Here is a 20,892-nt window from a genome sequence, read left to right as displayed (position 1 = left end):
CCGGGCTGAAAAAGCTCCTCCTATAGGTGGACAACTCAGTCAGCAGAGCATGAGACTCTTAATCTCAGGATTGTGGGTTCAAGTCCTCCATTGGGCGAAAGATTCCTGCATTGCAGGGGGTTGGAATAGATGACCCTCGTGGTCTCTTCCAACTCTATGATTCTGCGAACAACACATGATTCCACAAGACAAGCACAGAGTGCATTAAATAAATATAAATTTTATTAAAAACACCCACATTTCAGCATTATCAGGAATGATATAATAAAACAGCTTTTCAAATAACCTGCATTCATTACATTACAATACTTACAGTATTTATAACCATTCTCAGATTTTAATGAACAAAAAAAAAGCCCCTTTGAAAAATGAGGGAAAGTTTCTTTAAAAATAAAAACAAAAACAACTCAAACAGTAGAACATAAGCTTAGAAAATGCACGTTTTTTTTTTTTAAAAAAAGGTCATTATCTTAGTGTCAAACTGTTAAAGTTTCCTACACAAAAGTTAACCACTAGCTTTAAAAGTGAACTTTTAACGCCACTGTGCGTCAATCAAGATGAAGGGAACAAATCATTCAAGTAAAGTTGACACCACTCAGAAGTATCTTCAAGTATGGCTATAGTCAACCTGATAATCCTATACAAGCAATGTTATGTCTGCTCCCCCCTCCCCCCCAGTTCACTGAGGCAGGGTTCTGTACATCAAAATTACAACTTTTATTTACAATACATATTTCTCCTCCCAGCCCCACTCCCCCTTCCCAAATTCCCAAACTAAGTTTTCTTCTGCCTGCAAGCAATTTGGCAAATGACGGGGTTTGGATACAAGCCCCCCCTTCGGCATGTGGATGGGGTCTTCCACTCACAGAAGGGTTGCCTGACACTTTGTGTCTGAAGTACCACAAGAGAAAAAGGGAACTGAGCAATGTTCCTGCAACATCTTGCAGAATTAGCAGCACCCTAGCTGCTCTAGAACTGAGCATGGCGCAGTGTTGAACTCTCCTGCATAAACATGTGCAGAATAGCTCTACCCAAAATGTGCATGTTGCTCATGGTTCTTTGGCAGGGCCGGATTTAGGTTTGATGAGGCCCTAAGCTATTGAAGGTAATGGGGCCCTTTATATGTCCAGCTGTCCTTTGTCAATAACAAATTGTCGCTGTTTTTTGTGTTGATATATGGTAATTTATGGACCCAATAGTTATCTAAAGCCATTTGCACATGACAAAATATGTATTTTATCAAAGTAATTGATATAGAAATGAGCAAACCAGGGAGCAGGCTAGCAGGTGGGGCCCATTACGTACATCATAGGAGCCTACACAACACAAAACACTGTTGCTGTATGTAGGTTTTATTTTTTATTTTTTTTTACCTTATATTTTGGAAATGTACATCCAGTTTTTTTCTTTTACATTTTTTGGGGGCCCCCAAGAGAGTGGGGCCCTAAGCTATAGCTTGTTTAGCTTATACATAAATCCGACACTGTTCTTTGGAATCCAACCTAAAACCTCGCCTTAAGTCAGCAAAGAAATGGTAAATGGAAAAACATGATATTACTGGAAGATGGTTTGATTAAGTGGAATCAACAGCTCCCATGTGGAGCTCCACACAAGCAGAGGCTGTTTGGTTTGGGTTCAATGCAATGTTGAGAATCGTCACTGACGAGGTTTTTCTCAACATGCAGCAAAGCAGAGCAGCCTTGGCTTGTACTGAGGTCTCAGAGATTCACCCAGCTTTGGGTGATTGCAAGGATGCTCATTAATTAAAGTTACAAAGGTTAAAGATTTGTTTCCAAGTAAAATATTCAAAGGACTTGTATTTACAGTGTGGTGTTGTCAGTAGAATGAGGAGTGGATGTCTCTAACTGCAGTTCTCCAACATCCAACGGTGATTATAATGCCGCTTTTAAAAGGCCAAATTCAGGCACTGGTCCTGTAATGGTCAATATTTACGTTGCCCAATTACACACAGTGCTATCGGTGGGACAATTCAATGTATAGAGTGAAGCAGCAACTCGTTTCATGGGTCAGAGTCTTTGCCTCATAATATATTCCCCAGCCAAACATTGAGGCATTAGGTCTGCATTTTTAAAAGCAAGACGTCCTGAGAAGAACGTTGCTTGATCAGACCAACATTAGCCAATCGGATGCCTCTGGGAATCCTAAAAACAGGACATGACTGCAAAAGCCCTTTCTGCCTGGAGGCAGCATAGAGTCACCTTGACTAGAAGTAGCCGCTTATTCTTCATAAAATTGTCTAATCTCCCTACTCGCAGCTCCTGCTCCCGCCAATTAACTTTTAATCTCCTTGGAAACACACAACCCTCTAGCAAATGGTCAGTTGCCAAATCCTTGACTTCACAACAGGAATGAGGAGTCTGTGGCCAGCTCCTATCTTCCCTAGCCCACATGGGAGTTGTAGTCCTGCGACAGGTGGGGAACCAAGTTCCCCCCTTCCCCTGCTTTACAGTTTCCCTTTTGACCGCTCAGTGCATTCTACTTTCCATTTTGTGACTGGGCCGTACAACCCCTCCCAGAAGAAAACAGAGTTTAAAACGTTAAAGCACTCTCATCACTGTATAAAGGAGCGGATGAATTTACACAAAATATAGCTTTAATCGCCATCAGTACATTTACAAGTATTAGAGAAAGATAAAGATTGAATCCTCAAACAATAGAATAGAATAGAATAAAATAAAAACCCTCAAGGATAATATTTTGATCAACATTCACAACACATTCACACACCCTCGCACAACATTCTCTCTCTTGCACAGACCCTCTCTCACACACTCACTCTCACCCCTACTCTCTCACACACTTGGATGATATGTTGGCTTACAAAGGAGATCATGAGCTGATATATCCCTGAATTTTTAGAACAAAAACATTAAAAAGTTGAAGTTCAAGTTATACTTGCTATAATATCAAGTAGCGAGTGAGAGAGAAAAAATATCTTATTTTTCAAAGAATCAGGGGGGAAGAGAGGGAGGGGAAGGTGATATAACAACGTTATAAGCTTCCGCTCCCAATTTAACATCCTATTGCCAACTAGTGTTGAGGTATATGACAAGTAGGAACATCATTCAAACATTTTAATGTATTTTTAGATCACATTATATTTTAATAGCAGGCTGAGTAGCACCGTGATGTGAATTCAGCTCCAAACCCATATATATATATATATCTATGTATATATATATATATATCTAGATATATAATAGATTTATATTTATATATTTGTACAGTATTAAAATACTAAAGCATTAAAAAAAATTGTTTACAAGTTAAGTTACTTACTATACATCTCTTTTGCTTGCATTTTGTTTAATACAAATCACCAGTTTAAAAACCCGCCACAGCAAGCCAGCTGCCTGTTCTGTTATCCTTTTCCCCCCCACCGACAGAATCGCACAGAATAACCCTGTATCTCGTGTCTTGATTCTACTCAAACCTTACTAGCGAAGATGGGCACCTTACACTGAGCAGTGTGACGTATACTGTAACATAAATAATCCATTGAACACCTCAGTCTGCCCAGCTATTTGGAGAACTTTTATGGATCCTTAAAAGGAAAAAAGTAGACTAAACTACACAATTATCAAGTCTAACCCATGCTGTTAATTATCTGAAGCTAATATTAAACAAAAACAAAATGTATATACGGTTTGAGGGACAACACGCGTCATCGTAATGGTAAAGAAAAACATGTTCACAGTACAGCTGTGGAAGATGAGCACCAAGGAATTGGAAGATTGGGGGGGGGGGGCAGAGTGTGTTGTAAAGGCAATGCCTTGCATCCATTCAACCCAAGCATGATTCTGCCTTTAAAAGCGGATGTTCCTCTTGTACACCAGTAGATGTTTAAGTAAGAGGCTTATCTACATAGTCTCAACCCCCTATTTTTAGTGGGGTGGGGGAGAGGAAACGGATGCTGCAGGGAAAGGGATAACCACTCTCCTCTGCTACTTCTCGAGACTGAAATTGCCCCTCCCATTTTTAGTTTTGAAAAAGCATAGTATCGGGGCTCTTTTACATGGATTTGCCCCAAAGATAAAATAAGCTTCTAACATGTTTTAGTACCCCAGTGTTGTTTGCCAATGCTTCAGGCAGACAAAGTACTTTTCAAGCACCATTAAATAAAACAAAACAACCCCACACATTTCTATTATTTTTTCTCCTTAATCAGGCCTTGACTTGATGGATGCATTCAAATGAGATCCAACAGAGCTTATATGGGCATGCAGCCTAAGGGCTTTCGGGCTGAGGGGTCTTTCTAGATGACCCAAACCCTTGATTTTTGCCTTTATCACTCAATTTACTTTAGTCAGCAGTATGCTATTCTGTCTCTGCACAATAGATTGTAAGGCTCCTTGCTGAAGCATAGAGCCACCAAGAAAATAGTTTTAAAACCCAATATTTCCAGCAGAAATATAGCAAGCCAGAGGAAGGGATGGGCTAGGAATTAAAAGTAAGAACTAAGAACACAGAAACATAAGAAGAGCCTGTCAAATCAAGCCAATGGGCCATATTTTTCAGCATCCTATTCTCATGGTGTCTGAGGAAGCAACATGGCATGTTCCAGTGCTGTGGTAGTGCATTGATAACATAACCCTACCCATATAGCATCTAACCTAGCCTTAGTGAATTGCTCACAATGACTTTTTCTAGGGAAACGCTCGCTAGGGAGGGAGATAGTGGCACCTCAGTGAGCATTTCAATTTCAAATATTCTGATTCTTTCTACTTTGAGTTAAGTATTATTTACAGTCATACCTTGGTTGTCAAACGCCTTGGTACTCAGACATTTTGGCTCCCAAACGCCGCAAACCCGGAAGCGAGTGTTGCAGTTTGTGAACGTTTTTTGGAAGCCAAATGTCCGAAGGGCTTCCACAGCTTCCGGTTGAGTGCAGGAAGCTCCTTCAGCTGATCGGAAGCCACGGCTTGGTTTCTGAACCATTCTGGGAGTCAAAGGGACTCCCAGAACAGATTAAGTTTGACAACCAAGGTACTACTGTACTTGATTTGGGGGGTGGGGTGGGCAGGGGCCCCACTGGCTACACCCGTGGAGAAGAGCATGCAAACCCAAGGCTTGATTCTGCTCATTCATGTACAGTAAACAATGTCTTAGTGTTATGTCCCAAAGAGGCTGCTGTCTGGATGCTGTCTTTGAACAGCAGTCTGCCTTTTCAGCAATGGAAGTTTCAGTTTAAAATGTTGCTTTGGCTTCTTTGCCCATGCAACCAACTATAACGAAAAGCTCCAGAGAGCTTCACACAAAGTCACACTACTGCTCACATATAAGCTTTGCTGGATCTTGGACCTGCCTGACCACAATTCCCACATTTTAAAAACTGGGTGTTATTTTCTTTTAAGCACCAGATTACAAACAAATACAATTTGGATACAAACACAAAAATAAAAAAGCTCCTGTTTGCCGTTTTAAGGAGAGCACAGCATACTTTTTAACGTTTTCATGGTTATAAAAGGCATTAAAACTGTTCAGCTGCTGCATTAGACACCATTCTTATACATAGCACCATGTTTTAGAATAGCCAAACAAATTCAGTGTTTTGCTTCGTATTCTTTATGTAATATATGTCGTTATCCTGATTAATAAAAATCAAGTCAAGATTAAGATTACAGCAACAAACAAACCCCTGCATGTTAAAAAGCTGCATTTCCAGTATTTCAGCACATCATAGATTCAGCACCAGTTGGTAATTTAAAATTTTTGCTACTGAAATACTACAGTATTTTTACTTTAAAAAGCAATTAACTTGCTTTCATTTAAATGGTCACAGATGTAAAAATTTTAAAGGTTATGCATACAGATTCTCTGTCTTCCAGTAAGTAGTCAAGCCAGTATTTCAACGTTAAATTTGCATAGGGTGCTTTGGTTTTTAGTTGTTAACGTGTTACCTGTGACCAGTTACCAAATGAATGTGGTGGCAATGTTACCTCTTTTGCTGGTACAAGGAGGTTTTCCCATTGACAAGCTAAAAAGAAAAGGGGGAAAAAAAATACTGTCTCTTGCCCTTTTCCCTTGTCTCCAGCCTAAAAAGAACGACTACCTACCAACATAAAAAACAAACAAAAAACAGATGAGGTAATGAACGAAGCTCTGATGTTTATATATATCTGTTGTAAGGCCCTGTAACCCGTGTAAAGGCATATGGAGATGTGGTAACCGTGGAGTTTGTGGTGAGAGACATAGTCCTTTGTGCAAGAGACCTGATGAAACGCATGTAGGTTGGCTCCAAATTCTCATTCAGTTCAGCCGGCTCCCGCTTCACTTTTTTGCCATGCACTTTCTGAGGCACATAATCCGGACCGTACTTTTCGCAGTCCTCCTCTTTCTCCCTCGCCTTCTCCGCCATCTTTGCCTCCCACAAAGCTAGGCCATGCTTTGGCTCGTTCATGCTTTTATGCTGGTAGAAGACGAGCGATATCCTTGTGGGGTGGTTCCTGTTAGGGTTCTTCAGCGGGGTCGTCGCGTGGAGCTCACGTTTCGCGCACTCTATGAGAATTGACCCGTGCGAGGGGGCGACCGCCACGCCACCTATATCTGGATCCAGAAAGCTCTGCTCATTGTCTGACCAGACGTCATCGGGATCTTCTGGTGGGAGCACCTCAGTTTTATTTGCGCCTTCTTGGGAAGCAGTCTGATTGTGGTTAAGACCTGGAAGCATGTTTGACAACCCATTTTGGTTATTCTTGTTCTGGAGGTGGAGTGGATGAGCAGGGCCACTGAACATGCCTGCGGCAGGGTGGTAGTCATGTGTTAAGTGCGGAGGGGGGTAGAGATGGTCACCATTTTTATTCATGTAGTCCACACTTGGATTATTTAGATTTGATTTCAGTCTAGAGGCGATGTCCATAAAAGGACCATCAGCCTCATGTGTGGGGTAAGGAGGGAAGGAACCTGCATGCTGAATATTTGGTCTAATTGTGCAACTGTTGAGCGCATCTACCTGCACATTTTGGTTTCCATAGTTCAAGTACCTGGGCCCATAGTTCTGGTTGTTTCCAAACCTATGCTGATATAATGTATGAATTGGAGGTAGACTTAGCTTAGATAGAGAGTCTTGGCTCTGATACCTAAACAAGTCCATATGCTGAGGCTGAGACGAATAGGAGTTGTAGTAGGAGGAACAGTTCTCCAGAGGCAAGTTTCCGTTGCATTGATAATGGGGATATTGGTTATTTTGACCCAAGTGTACAGAATAGGGATTCACGAGACCAGGAGAATTCAAATAGGCTCCTGCAGGTTGCGAAGACGTTGGGTAGATATTCATGGGGCTGGACCCACCATAAGGATCTGAGGCATGTGAAGAGTTTGGATATGGGTTGGCTGGATTTGGCAAACCCATGTAGAGGTTTGTGGGACCTGAAGCAGTGTATGAGTTGATGTGGTTTGACTGAGGTTTAGTAGGGAGGGCATGATGTGGATGTTGGTAGAGCTTCTGCTGTGACATGGCTGGTCCTGAAAGACGTAACAGATCTGTGGAAGGGGAGAGAGAGAGAGGAAGACATAGCTTTAAGAGGTAAGAACACCAATTATCACAGGTACAGGAATCATTTTCTGGCTTCTTGTGTATTAGGAGAGGCACTGCTACTCCAACCCCTCAAAGATGTTGGTGCAGCTCAGCACAGGAGAGTTCTCCCCTACTATTAAGAACATAAATAATACCACCACGGGTCAGTCCAAAGGCCCATCTGCTCCAATATTTTGTTCTCATGGTGGCCAATGAGATGCCCGTGGAAATCCCACAAGCAGAATAAGGAGACAATAGTATTCTCCTACTTGTGCTCTTCGGTGACTGTTATTCAAGAGGCGCATGCTGTCTTGGATACTGGAGATAACATTTCACCATCGTGACCAGGAGCAACTGATAGCCTTATCAGTGTATCTAAGGCTGTGCACGCATTGCCAGCTAGGCTGCTCTCTCTCTCTCTTTCTAAAAAAACAATTTTCATTAAAGATTTTCTTCGTTTACAAAAGTGTGTGCATTGTCTCTTTTTTCAGGTTGTGTTTTCTACATTTCAATTATATTTGTTGTGAGACATTGGTGTTATATGCAGTATAAAGTTGGGGAAGAAAAGGGGGAGGGGAGAAAAAGATGACCCTACTGAACACCCTTTTCTCAATTATGATCGAAGCTGATTTAGAGAGAATGCATGAATATGCAGAATTTCATAACAAACAGCAGGATAGCTATGGATTATGGCTAATGTCATGCACATACCGCTTCCCAAATCAGCAATGAGAGCACACTGGTTATAAAGAGCAGTAGAGCAGTGTGTACACAGCCCAATTCCCTTTTAAACCTACTGGTGATTGCAATCACCAAATCTTACAGTCGTTAATTCCATAACTCAAGCCATATGCTATGCCAGTGGTTCCCAATTAACTAAGTAGTGTGGACCCCTTATTTTTCAAAAGCCAAGCCGTGGACCTCCTACTTTTCAGATATTCAAAGATATTTTGAGATATCTATGGCAGTTTTTGATATGTGAATGGTGCCATTGACCCCCTAAGTGGGTTCTGTGGACCCCCTGGGGTCTGTGGACCACCAATTGGGAACCATTGTGCTATGTGAATAAGTACATTCTTTTGTTTGTTTTGAAGATCCCAACATTCAGCCTCTGGATTCTAGCATTATGAGAGTGGAAGAAGATCTCCCTAGTCATTCTCTCCACACCACTTATAATCTTGACTTTCTTTCCTTGCTTTCTTTCTAAGCCCAAACTTCCCCCAAATGAGCAACCTTTTCTCATAGGTGTTCCAGACCCTTGATAATTTTGGCTGCCCCTTTCTGTGCCTTTTCCATCTATTGAAGAGAAAGCAGGGATGCTGCCTCTTCCCAGCACAGCCCTAAGAACGTATCATAAGATCACCCCTTGCCAGGTCACACCATCTATCCCAGGGGTCAGCAACCTTTTTCAGCTGTGGGCCGGTCCACCATCTCTCAGACCATGACTATATTGGGGGGGGGGGATGAACAAATTCCTATGTCCCACAAATAACCCAGAGATGCATTTTAAATAAAAGCACACATTCTACGCATGTAAAAACACCAGGCAGGCCCCACAAATAACCCAGAGATGCATTTTAATTAAAAGGACACATTCTACTCATGTAAAAACAAGCTGATTCCTGGACCGTCTGCAGGCAGGATTGAGAAGGCGATTGGGCTGCATCTGGCCCACGGGCCTTAGGTTGCCTGCCCCTGATCTATGCCAACATCCTGTTCCCACAATGGCCAACAGGATGCTTATATAAAGCCTGCAGGTAGTGCTTGGGCCCTCCACCTCCCAGTTCTCAGAGGTGGTTTTCAAAGACTCAAGGAGGCTGCAGGAGAGAAAGAAAGCCCCACTGCTTGCTTTTCTCTGGAATGAACTGTCTGTGACCTCCACAATGTAAGTGCAACACAACCACCCCAAACCCTTCTGCCTAGCAAGTTGTTAAGTACTGTTTGTCTTGTGAGAGTAAGAAAGTAAGCAAGGAAAAGTTAAAGAAGAAGAACCCCACTGTTTGTATTTCTCCGTGCTTGACATGGCTAGGGAAAGAACATCCTTAGCAGATTGTATACACACAGCTTTTTGCAGCTTATGTCTTGTTTGCCCACAGAAAAAAAATAGGAACCCTGAAGGCTGTAAGGGCATTTCTGCGCACTAAGAGGTTGTTCAGTCTTCATACTTATTCAAGAGGCCCATTCGGATAGAAACCTAAGGGCCAAAATGTATATGTTAAATGCATTATTGCTATTCTCCCCCAGGGTAGCTGTAATAGGTGGGGAAGGACAACATAAACCTTAAAAGCTCCCCTCTCAAATGACGCTACTTACACTGGAATCAAAGCTCCCACTAGATGCATTTTTAAATATATATATATATGTTTAAGATCGCAGTAAGATTGGCCCTAAATAACCTCTTGAATTATTTACTTCTAACATACTTTTCACATGCTTTATCAAGGAAAAGGCAATGGAATTGCTGGGTGGCCCATCTGCTGCCTCCATCTGCACATCAGGTGAATGCTTCAGGAAAGCTGCTGCCAGTCAAAATAGGCGTTATTAGGCGATGGAGAAGAACACATTTCCTGAATTGGTATAAGCAAGTATGTTTAAACAACTACGGGTTGAGGTCTATAGCTTGAATCAAACACCACTTTGGTGTAAGGAAAGGCAGTATACGAATACCTGAAATAACTGAAACGTCGTCTACATATATTTTGAGGTTGTTCACTGAACTATAGAAGACACTAAAAGCTGAACACATGCACTGCCTGCCACCTAACCTGCCTCACCCTTATCTTGAGTGTAAATAATACAAACTGCACAGGAAATAGAACCATGAACCATGGTGCGTACTCATTACAAACCATACCTGCTAACTGCTTTGCATGACCCGATGCTTCTGAGATGGCCTGCTTTTGGCGTGCTGCGTTTGACTTCTCTCTCTCGTGTTTGCTTGACCCATTATCCATAGCAGCAAGCTTCTCAGTGGCTGCTTTCTTAGCTTCCAACTTTTTTTGCCGGCAAGTCTTAACTGGCTCAGAAAGCATCCTTACTTTTCTCCGGAAGGAGCTAAGGACCTGGATGCTGCCGTTCCGTTTTTTCTCTTCCTGACCTTCTGCACTTCCGAACTCGTCCACGTTGGAGATTTTGTACAAAGGGAGCACATGCAATTGCTCATCTTCGGGCGTCTGGCCAATTTCACGATTGTCTTCTCTGGTGAGCGTACAGACCTGTTAAAACAAGGAAAGAACACAAAGGTCTGTCGTATGGTATGTGCTTCTAATGGGCTTATTTGCTTTATTATCCCATCTTTTCGGCAACAAGGGCAAGGTGGCATTCTCTCAACAGCTCTGTGAAGCAGGTTAGACTTAGAGAGTGGGGGCCACAACAGCAGTGGTGAAATATGACCAATCTTCAGGTGAGTCAGAAAGCAAAGTGATGTCCAAGAAAGGGGAGGAGCTCACATCCTGTCAAGGGTGACATATCTGCCTCTTCAAATGACTGAAGCATAGCAACACCCACCTAGTGCCATTCCGGCGCCCACTCGAGAACTATTGATGGATTTATTTATTACATTTATATCCCACCTTTCCTCCAAGGAGCTGAAGATGGCATTCATGGTTCTCCCCCTCTTCATTTTAAGCTCACAACAACCCTGTGAGGTAGGACAGGCTGAAAATGTGTGACCGGCCCAAAGTCACCCAGTGGGGATTTGAACCCTGGTCTCTTGGGTCTTAGTCAAACACTCTAACCATTACACCACCCTGGCTGTCTTTAGAAGGTTTACTGAGGACCCGTAGTGATAAAGGGAGAGAAGGGACACTGGATTAGTTGGCATACCCAAAACATGCTGTTGGGAGTTGAAGCACACGACTTTCTGAGAAAGTCCTTTGGTTTTCTCAGCTTTAAAGGAATGTGCTTCCCTCTGCCTCCAGCTGGGAACTTTAAGAGTCTCAGGATTCAAATGAAGATGTCAGATTCTGCACTTTTTTGCAAGTTAAACGTCCCATTCAGGAGCTGATTATAACCACATAGCTCTTGAGCTTTCCTAGTCTTATATTGTTTCACTGTGTATAATAAAAGCAAGGCTAGGAGCAAGGATTTTAAGAATGAACCCTGGGAATCTCCATCATCTTTTAATTAAAAGTCTGGAGGGCTTCACATTCCTCTTCATATAAGCATTTCGTCGTTCTCTCTCCCTATCCCCACCCCCCCAACAGCCATCATGTGCCAATTTAATAGAAATACAGATTATGAAAAAATAATGAACTTAATAGAGGAAATTAGTTCTGCATGAGTACGGCTGCATGCATCACTGACTTACCAGTGTGCTGCCATTCTGCATATTATGCAAGTCCCTGTGAGCATGAGCACAGAAATCCAGGCAGGCAGTGACCCCTGAGAACGGACGGCCTTCTTTTAAACCCAGACGGCACTCGGGTGCTCTGTGTTCATATTCAATCTGAAACAAAACAAGCGCACACACGCATTACTGAAACAGTCTAATTTAAAAATGCTGTATTATCCCAGAGGAAATAATAGTCTCAGCTGTGTTGAATTTTTTTTGACCTAGCTGGATTATTTTGATTTGTCATGTGGAGTGCAGGGGCCAAGTAACCTCTCTGGGGGTATATCCATTACAGCGTTGAAGTCAAAACCTTGTAGGGCAAAGACAGTGACGGAAGACCACCAGACTCCCTGAAGTCAGCACTGCTAATGAACTACCAAGTATGAGACCTCAGGGATGGCCCAATGTGGAGGCAGAATGAGACAATGATGTCAGGCATATGGAAGTGGCAAACTGGCTCCCTTGGACCTCCTCCTTAACTCATTACTGGGCAGGTAGGCTTGGCAATGCATTCTGGGTGAGGTGAGCTGGAGAATGCCAGTGGCACTGCTTTCTGTAGCAGCTAGGAAGCCTGCTTAAACTTTTTTTTAAAAAAGGTGCTTGTTGCAGCTTACAAGAAACTGTAATTTTGTTAGTGGGCTTTCTACATGCCATGTCAAGCCTGAGGAATCTTTCCCTCCCCTCCCAGTGGTTCAAGGAGCCAGGAGAAAACAAGAAAGTATGATTTATTCGGTCACTGCAGTAACAGACGAAGAATTCCCCGTTCGCATCCCGAACGGAATGCAAGACGCGACGGCGCATCCGCGGGTTGCGTTTCGCCACTACCGCACATGTGTGTGACGTCATTTTGAGCGTCTGCGCATGGGCAAGTGGCAAAACCCAGAAGTAATGCGCTCCGGTACTTCCGGGTTGCTCCGGAATGCAACTCGAATGCGCTCAACCTGAAGCGCATTCAACTTGAGGTATGACTATACAGGAGGAAAGAATCAGCAGCATTAAAGAACCCCAGTCTTTGGGTTCCCACATTGCAGGGGTGCCAACTTGAATAAAATATTGAGGGGCCCAGGTAAGCCCTGCCTCACATAATTGAACACGGGATGTGGTGCACGCACTCCACTTGAATGGCAATGCACATCAACTCTGGGGCAGGGGCCTCGGGCCCTTCAAATATTTTAGGGAGGGCCATTACTTTCAATACAAGATCAGAAGAGGTCCCAAATAACTCCTTAACATGTTTCATCCATTGTTCGGCTTCACATAATTAGAAGTAATTTTTATCCCACTTTCCTCCATTATCATAAGTACATTTACAACAATTCTAATTTGCATTAGTCACAGCACACAGTGATCTTAGGAGTAGTAGCTATTTCTAACTAATTACTCTAAAATAAGAAGCATGTGGTGTTTAAATGCACTCTAAAGATGTCTTTCAAGCTTTTTTTAAACTTCAGATTCCCAAGGTCTCTGCCAAAGACTTATTATTATAATGAAACTTAATGTGATTGCAAAATAAATCAGGTTGTTTTAGTGTTGATAACTAGCACCCCATCCATTTTTTAGCCTACCTGGTTGTTATACGCATCAGGTGCCAGTTTCTTGTAAGTGGGTGCCATCAGAGTCGAGAGAGTTTGCAAATTGGACTCCAGCTTTTCTTCCTGTTTTTCAGTAAAGGAGAGATTTCGCGTGTTAACATTCAACTGTATTAAGTTTACATTGTAGTCCTAATTATCCATTACAAGCCAAAAAAAGGGGAGATGGAACAGAGATATTGCAATAAAGTTATTGCAGATACAATACAGTGGTGCCCCGCAAGACGAATGCCTCGCAAGACGAAAAACTCGCTAGACGAAAGAGTTTTGCGGTTTTTGAGCTGCTTCGCAAGACGAATTTCCCTATGGGCTTGCTTCGCAAGACGAAAACGTCTTGCGTTTTTTGCAAGTTTGTTTCCTTTTTCCTAACACCGTTAATACAGTTGCGACTTGACTTCGAGGAGCAACTCATAGAACGTGGTGTGGTAGCCTTTTTTGAGGTTTTTTGGTGATTTTTGAAGCTTTTCCAAAACTTTTCCGACACTGTGCTTTGCAAGACGAAAAATTTGCTAGACGAAAAAACTCGTGGAACGAATTAATTTCGTCTTGCGAGGCACCACTGTATTCAATGCTAGTAAATTGGGGAAACACAGAGGAAAGTTAAGGTTATAAAACAGAGGAATTTTGAATTTGCAAATGAACCAGGGAAACTGCTGGCTTGGCAGCTTAAAAAATGAATGAAGGGGGAATGGAGAAAAGATGAAAAGTGTGTTTCTGTGCATGAGAAGGGGAAGGAGGGAGGGAAAGGGAATCCTGCTCACTTCTGACTTTGAGTCCACCCATTACCTGCATTCAGGCCCCGCCCACTTCCCCCTAAAGGAAGGTTCCTCACCTTCCTGAATCAGACAGAAGATGTAGATGGAAACACTTAGAAATAAATGCCATCCTAGGGCGGAATGTTGTACTTTGACAAAACTTAAGACCATCATCTGACACTGTGAGTCATTTTAAAAAATTGAGTCTTATCATTCATTCATTCATTCCCAACCCTTTTCCCTGACAAAGACTCAAGGCAGCTTACTGATAAAAACAAAAACAGCTAAAATCATAGGGGGGGGGGACCAATAATTTAAAAACAATTAAACATGGATAGGATTAACATAATAGATAGATAATTTAAGGATCTTTACAATTTTATAATATGCAGAGAATAATACGTGTTGAAATACCAGAGAGAGGAGCTGAGGGAAGTCTGGGGGGGGGGATGGTTTTATCTTGGGGAGGGGAAAATTGGGGAGGATGAAGATGATATGTTTTTGATAATTTGTTATGTTGAAATTCCTAATAAAAATTATAAAAAACTCTATATAATCTATTAAAACCATGCAAAGGATTACAATAAGAAAGCGCCAGCCTTTATATTCAAAGCAGTCAGTTCCAACAAGAACACCTGCACCTGCTGGCAGAAGGACAAGAACGAGGGAGCCCGTCTTAACACCTCTAGGGTGGGGGTTCCAAAGTCTGGGAGCAGCTACCACAACTAGAATAGAAATGCTTCAGAGAGTGCCACACATGCCACCTATTTAGTCCCTACCTCTCTTGGATCATCCCCCAATAGTTTAAACTTCCTTGGGATCTTGCTTCTGGCAAACTTGCACCCATTGTAGTACATACTCCACGAGCAGCCGAAGGAAAACGATGCGCCACAACTCTCGGGGTCCAGGCCTTGGCATGCGCAAGTTCGCCTAAGAAAGGAAAGAACTGCATTTGTAGCAACCTAAAAGCATAGTGTGGACACCTGCAAAGAAGCCCTGCCTGGAATTTTTTTTACACATCATAATGTTTTTGCAGCTATATGCACTAAGCCCAACTTCTGCACTCCCTGAAGAACCCTTCAACAGGCCTTTAATAAAAGTTTGTAGGAAAGGAGAGCCGCCCTTTGTCCATGTGTTTAAGGAAGTCTTGGCCATGATATTGTTGCAACCAGAGCTAACAGCAGCCAACTGATCGCCTTCTATGAAAAGCCTTTAGTAATACCAAGAGTGGCTGTAAGTGAAGTCAATTCCTTGTGTTCTACCTTCATCTATAGATATTTGATACAGAAGCAAAACAACAACCTTCTACGTGTGTGTGTGTGTGTGTGTGTGTGTGTATGAAAGTGGTTTTCTTACAAGCTTCTGAAAACCAGCAGTTCACATTAAGGTTGCAATTCCATACATACTGTGAAGAAGTACCGCTCAACTCAATGGGACTTGTTTCTGTGTATTCATACATAGTATTGCACTGTAAACGATTACTTTATTAAAAAATGGAAACCAAAGGAAGGCACCTTAGCTCTGAATTATATTGAATAGGTCCAGAGATCCCATGAGTGGTGGGACACTCATGAAATGCTTCAGCTGATAGAAGGAGGTAAGGTGATGTCTACTGACTCTCCTCCTGCAACACCTCCACTTCCCAAATTTTATCCCAGTGGTTTTGCGAGACACCCAGAACATTATGGGCACAAGCCTGCTGGGGGCTGCAGAGGGAAAGGAGAATGGCCCCAAATCACCTCCATCTCTTTCCATCTGTAGGAGGACCTGCAGATCAAAAAAACCTTCTGCAAACAGAAGGACCTCACCTGTTTGTGGAAAGGCCATGCTGGAGCCAATCCTACATATTCACAAAATTCTAATACAACTGGGCCAGTCGTGCAAACCCAGTACACCATTTTTACCATGCCTTGGAAAGAGGTACCTTGCTATAGGGTATTCTTATTGGTCTTCTATGGTCCTGTCTTTGTTGGTATTGTAATGGGTCTTGTTAAAAGCCACCAAAGCACATGGCCAGATGAGCCATACAATAATCCCACCTGTCTCACTAAAACTGTGTAGCTATTCAGGGCACTGAAAATGTATAATAAACACATAGTAAGGGCTAATTTGGAAAGAAAATTTATGTCTTAGGGAAGCTTTTAATGTTTAATAGATTATTGTATTTTAATATTATGTTGGAAGCCGCCCAGAGTGGCTGGGGAAACCCAGCCAGATGGGTGGGGTATAAATAATAAATTATTATTATGATGTCTATTGGAATACATTTCCATGAAACCATATGAGTTCCTCAGGAAAAGTGGGAGGGGAACACCCAACAGGAAGTTTTCTTCATAATATGACTGGGGCTGCAAAAACACAATACACTAAAAATACATTCTCCTCCCACTAAGAATCCTGGGAAGTGTAGTCTACCCTTCCCAGAGCTGCAGTTCCCAGCACCCCAACAAACTTCCCAATATCCTTTTTTGTGTAGAGGGGGAAATGTGTTTTAAATGTATGGCAGGTATGCAGACTGGGTAACTTCTTTGAGCTAGGCACCACAAATGAAGCTTGCTCCCTATATGGTACTCTGTGTACTGGGCAGAATTTGTTGCAAGAGCTTTGATGCAGCAAGGAACATTAAAAGAATCATGGTAGACATGGAACTAGACTCCAACCACTCATGCATATTGTCATGGCATAGTCCCAAAAGGGGTGTGCTACAGAACTGAACGTGATGGGAACTGTGGCAATGATAGAAGGGAGGTGGAATGGGCTCTCTTTTAAACAAAGACAACTTTCTTGGTTACTGACAACATAAGGACAATAACTTCAGTGAGACCAATGACTGATGTCAGCTAAAAACATGAAAAGAAGAACATAGGATGCATGACTTTAGTCAGAATTATTGTTCCTTAAATCTAGGCATTCAAGCTATAGCAAGATCACATTTTGAGAGAAACAAGTACATACTTCACTTACTCTTCATTTAGAGCACAGCGACGGTTTGTTAGCGTGCCATACTTCCTTAAAGTTTCGGAGAGTTCGGAATACAGCTTGTCTGCTAGGCTTCGAGAAATTCCTTCCCACACCAAGATAAGCACTACTATCACTGCCGTTTCACAGCTGTGGCCTGCACGTTCCCGTACCAAACAAAGGAGTTTTTCTTCAGTGCTACTTCTACGAATCACCTGCAAATACACCCCCCAAAGAAGTTTTCTGGTTTTTAGTGAGATGCAAAATATGATAGAATGTCTGTTTAAGGAAGACATTTATGCTCATATCCAGTCTGCCTGTAGCACAGTTTACTGCAGTGTTGTGCGCAGAAGGTTTTAGGTTCAATCCCTGTGATCTCAAAGTACGGCTGGGAAAGACCCCTGCCTGAGATATTAGATAGATGTCAATCAGAACAGACAAGACTGGGTTAGATGGATCAGCACCCTAAATAAATACAAGGCATTTCCCAACTTTGGGAGGCCTTTAATTGGAGGTACATTTTCAAAATACTAGACTTTCCTTAGCTCAGTCCAGTACTATTACTAGGCTACATTTCATCTTTGTATACACTTTGTTTTGCAAATTTTGCAGTCTGTGTTTAGGTATTTTTTTATATATATAAACTCATTTCAAAGTTATAATACCTCTTTTGACATCTATCCTAGGTCAGAGGCTTAAAAAAAAATCAAAATGGTAATATTCTCTTTTAAAATGATCTGCATATTTACAGCAAACAAATACTAGTATTCTTTCTTAAACTTAAAAAATATATTTTATATGATCAAGTGGGAAAAAGGCTTACCCATTTAGCTATAGGACATCCTTGGGCACTTTTGCCTTCTTTCCCCGTATAGACAATCCGCTCTATCCTTATGGCTTTGCCTTTCTGTCCATACCTTTAAAAATCCAGACAAATGAATTAAAGTAAGTATTAACATTTGATCTGAGCAACAGAGATTCACATGCAGTGTGTGTGTATATATATATATAGAGAGAGAGAGACACAGGGAGTCGAGTCAGTCTTGTGCCATTATTTGTCCATTCTTCCTCAAAGCACATCCTTTACTTGTAGCTACTATGTGTATACACGATGCTTCAAGAAACTCGCACCATACTTTGCAAGAGACAATACGTTCATTGAGACTCCTGCATTTACAGGGGGTTGGACTAGATGACCCTCAGGGTCCCTTCCAACTCTACGACTCTATCATATATCTATCTGATCTCCTTGCTCAAAAGAATAAAGGCATGAAGTGTCCTAAGAAGAATATTAAGACCTGCCCTACAGGGCTAAAGCTATTTGTATCGCATTTTTAGCACAGTAGCTCTAAGAAAGAAGAAGCTTAAACATTGAACTAATTACCTGAAAAAGGACTCTGCTCATCACTTACATTTGATAATCTAGTGTTTTATCATATCCAACATATATGGAAATGTAAGTATGCAGAGGAAAAGGAGGCAACGTCTTGAAAAAAGGTGGACTATGCTTTAAATTTGCCGCTAGGTGAACAAAGGCCTTCTTAAATTGGTGTTGAAGAGAAACAAGACCTAGAGTCCAGAATTTAGCTAATTTCAATTATATGTGTCTTACATATAATGAAATATCATCTGCATATAGCATTTGTTTGGCTGCCACTTGATTCTAACAACACAGAACAGGGGGGAAAACTCACCCCGGCATATAAAAAAAAAAGGGTACTATGCTGTAGAAATAATGACCAAGTTTCCAAGCCAAAGCTGGTCATTTATTCCTTTATTGCAGGCATCTCCAACCTTCGGCCCTCCAGATGTTTTGGACTACAATTCCCATCATCCCTGACCACAGGTCCTGTTAGCTAGGGATCATGGGAGTTGTAGGCCAAAACATCTGGAGGGCCGCAGGTTGGGGATCCCTGCTTTATGGAATTCAATGGATGGTACTAGATTCCTTAGTGTAAATAAGCAGAAGGAAGACGAACTCTTAATTGTGTTGTGGTTTTTGTTTTGTTTTGGTGGACTAGCCTGCTTGAGGTTTTCTTTCCTTGAGCTGCATATGCCTTTTGCCATCTCCCCTATGTACCTTGGCATGTGTAGTGGCCCGACTGGGAATGCTAGGTCCTTTCCTGCTTTTACAGTCAATGCCAATTCGCTAATTTGGCAGGCTGGCCCTGTTGCTGGCATCTGCCTCAGAGCGGGAAGATCAGGACAGCAAGCCAGCCGACCTGTCAAATGTTGTCGTCCTCCAGTGAATAGCACAGTGCCCTGTGTTGGCAAAGCAGGAATAGCCAGCCTACCAAATAATTACTTGGGAGTCTGCAATTGTGGTCTTCTTTGTGTGCAAAGATCGAGGGTGTGTGTGTGTGTGTGTGTGTGTGTGTGAGAGAGAGAGAGAGAGAGAGAGAGAGAGAGAGAGAGAGAGAGTAAATCCTGACATGCACAATAGATAAATTTTAATCTGCCGTGTGCCTTAGCAAATTCATTACCGTTCTTCCATTATTTCTCTAATAGCAGCCACATTAGGGCCGGCTCCTAGATGGGTGTAGAAAGGGCCTTCGTCTTTTTCGATAATCTGTTCTGTTTAAAAACAAACAAAGAAAAAGGTTAACGCTGTATGATTTTGAAGATGTCTTTAAAAGATATTACATAGTAAAGCATAGGTTCACCTTATACACATATTTTGCTCACTTCAGAAAAAAATTCTAAATGAAATCTGTAACAAGACCTGTTTGCACTACACATATGAGTAAAACCAACCCCAAAGACTCTTGGCAGGTCATCTGTGCACCAGATCATTCATGGACTGATAGTAGGGCTAGGGGAAGAGTTACTATTTTCACTTGGGAATCGTTTTTTAAAAAAAAACTTTAAAAATGCAAATAGGGAATTATTGTACCAAACAAGAGAGTGAGCAATATTTGGGGCAGTTCTAATGCATAATGCCAGATGAACGATTATATATATATATATATATATATATGGCATGGTTAATACAGTTACTGTAATAGGGGTCAATTAGGATTTTCTCTGTTCCCGTTACCATCAGGAATCAATAAAAGTTATTGCTGTGGAATAGCTAATGGAAGAAAATCAGATAGGGCATATTCTTGACTTTTGATATGTCAGCACCTCTGCTTATTGCTTTTTTGGTGCAGAAATATTGGAAGGTAAAATCCCTTTATTACATAGGCAAGAAACCTATGACCCTCCATATGTTGCTGTACTACAAGTCCCATTTTCCCTGATCACTGGCCACACCGCCTCGGGCTAATGGGAGCTCAAGTCCAAGAAGAACATCTGGAGAGCCACAAGTTCCCCATTCCTGCTTTATTACATCTGGTTCGGCCATAAATAAAGGTTGGAAATGAGTCTAGATTTTCATTGATAGTATTAGCCTTTTAGCTTTGCAGCAGTTCCTGCTATCTATATATGCACCCCAAGGCTCAGTTATTAAATTTTTTAAAAAGGTAAATTGGGATTCAGATAAATTCCTTTAAAACCATCTGTTGAAAATGCAAATGCCTCAGTGTGACCGGTTCTATAAAGGCAGAGCAAAGTTTAGTACTATGCGTTTGAAAGATTCTCATGCATCTGTGTCCATTATTCTCATTGTGGTGCATACATGGAGGACGACTGTTCAGGCCCAAATTGCATGCATCTTGAAATGTTTCAAATAAAATGGGGCATGGGGATATACCAAAGGGGTGTACAGTAGAAGAGGAT

General features: G+C 41.9%; 1 protein-coding gene across 2 annotated transcripts in view; it reads right to left on the bottom strand.

Annotated features, from left to right (window-relative positions):
* Positions 1-200: 200 nt before the first annotated feature.
* The window catches only part of TET2 (tet methylcytosine dioxygenase 2), a 73,459-nt gene continuing 52,767 nt past the window's right edge, over positions 201-20,892 (bottom strand). For both annotated transcript variants that reach the window (XM_083459195.1, XM_083459196.1), the window contains exons 3-10: positions 19,656-19,746; positions 17,996-18,089; positions 17,179-17,387; positions 14,994-15,144; positions 13,436-13,525; positions 11,847-11,984; positions 10,392-10,752; positions 201-7,503 (exon numbers count right to left, since the gene is read on the bottom strand). In XM_083459195.1, coding sequence (XP_083315321.1) covers positions 6,131-7,503; positions 10,392-10,752; positions 11,847-11,984; positions 13,436-13,525; positions 14,994-15,144; positions 17,179-17,387; positions 17,996-18,089; positions 19,656-19,746 — 2,507 coding nt within the window. In that variant the 3' untranslated portion in view covers positions 201-6,130. The remainder of the gene's footprint in view (positions 7,504-10,391; positions 10,753-11,846; positions 11,985-13,435; positions 13,526-14,993; positions 15,145-17,178; positions 17,388-17,995; positions 18,090-19,655; positions 19,747-20,892) is intronic.

This window comes from Podarcis liolepis, assembly GCF_965112155.1.
Source record: "Podarcis liolepis genome assembly, chromosome: 9".
NCBI lineage: Eukaryota > Metazoa > Chordata > Lepidosauria > Squamata > Lacertidae > Podarcis > Podarcis liolepis.
The sequence above is the reverse complement of the archived record's forward strand: the minus strand, read 5'-3'. Positions and strand labels throughout refer to the sequence as shown.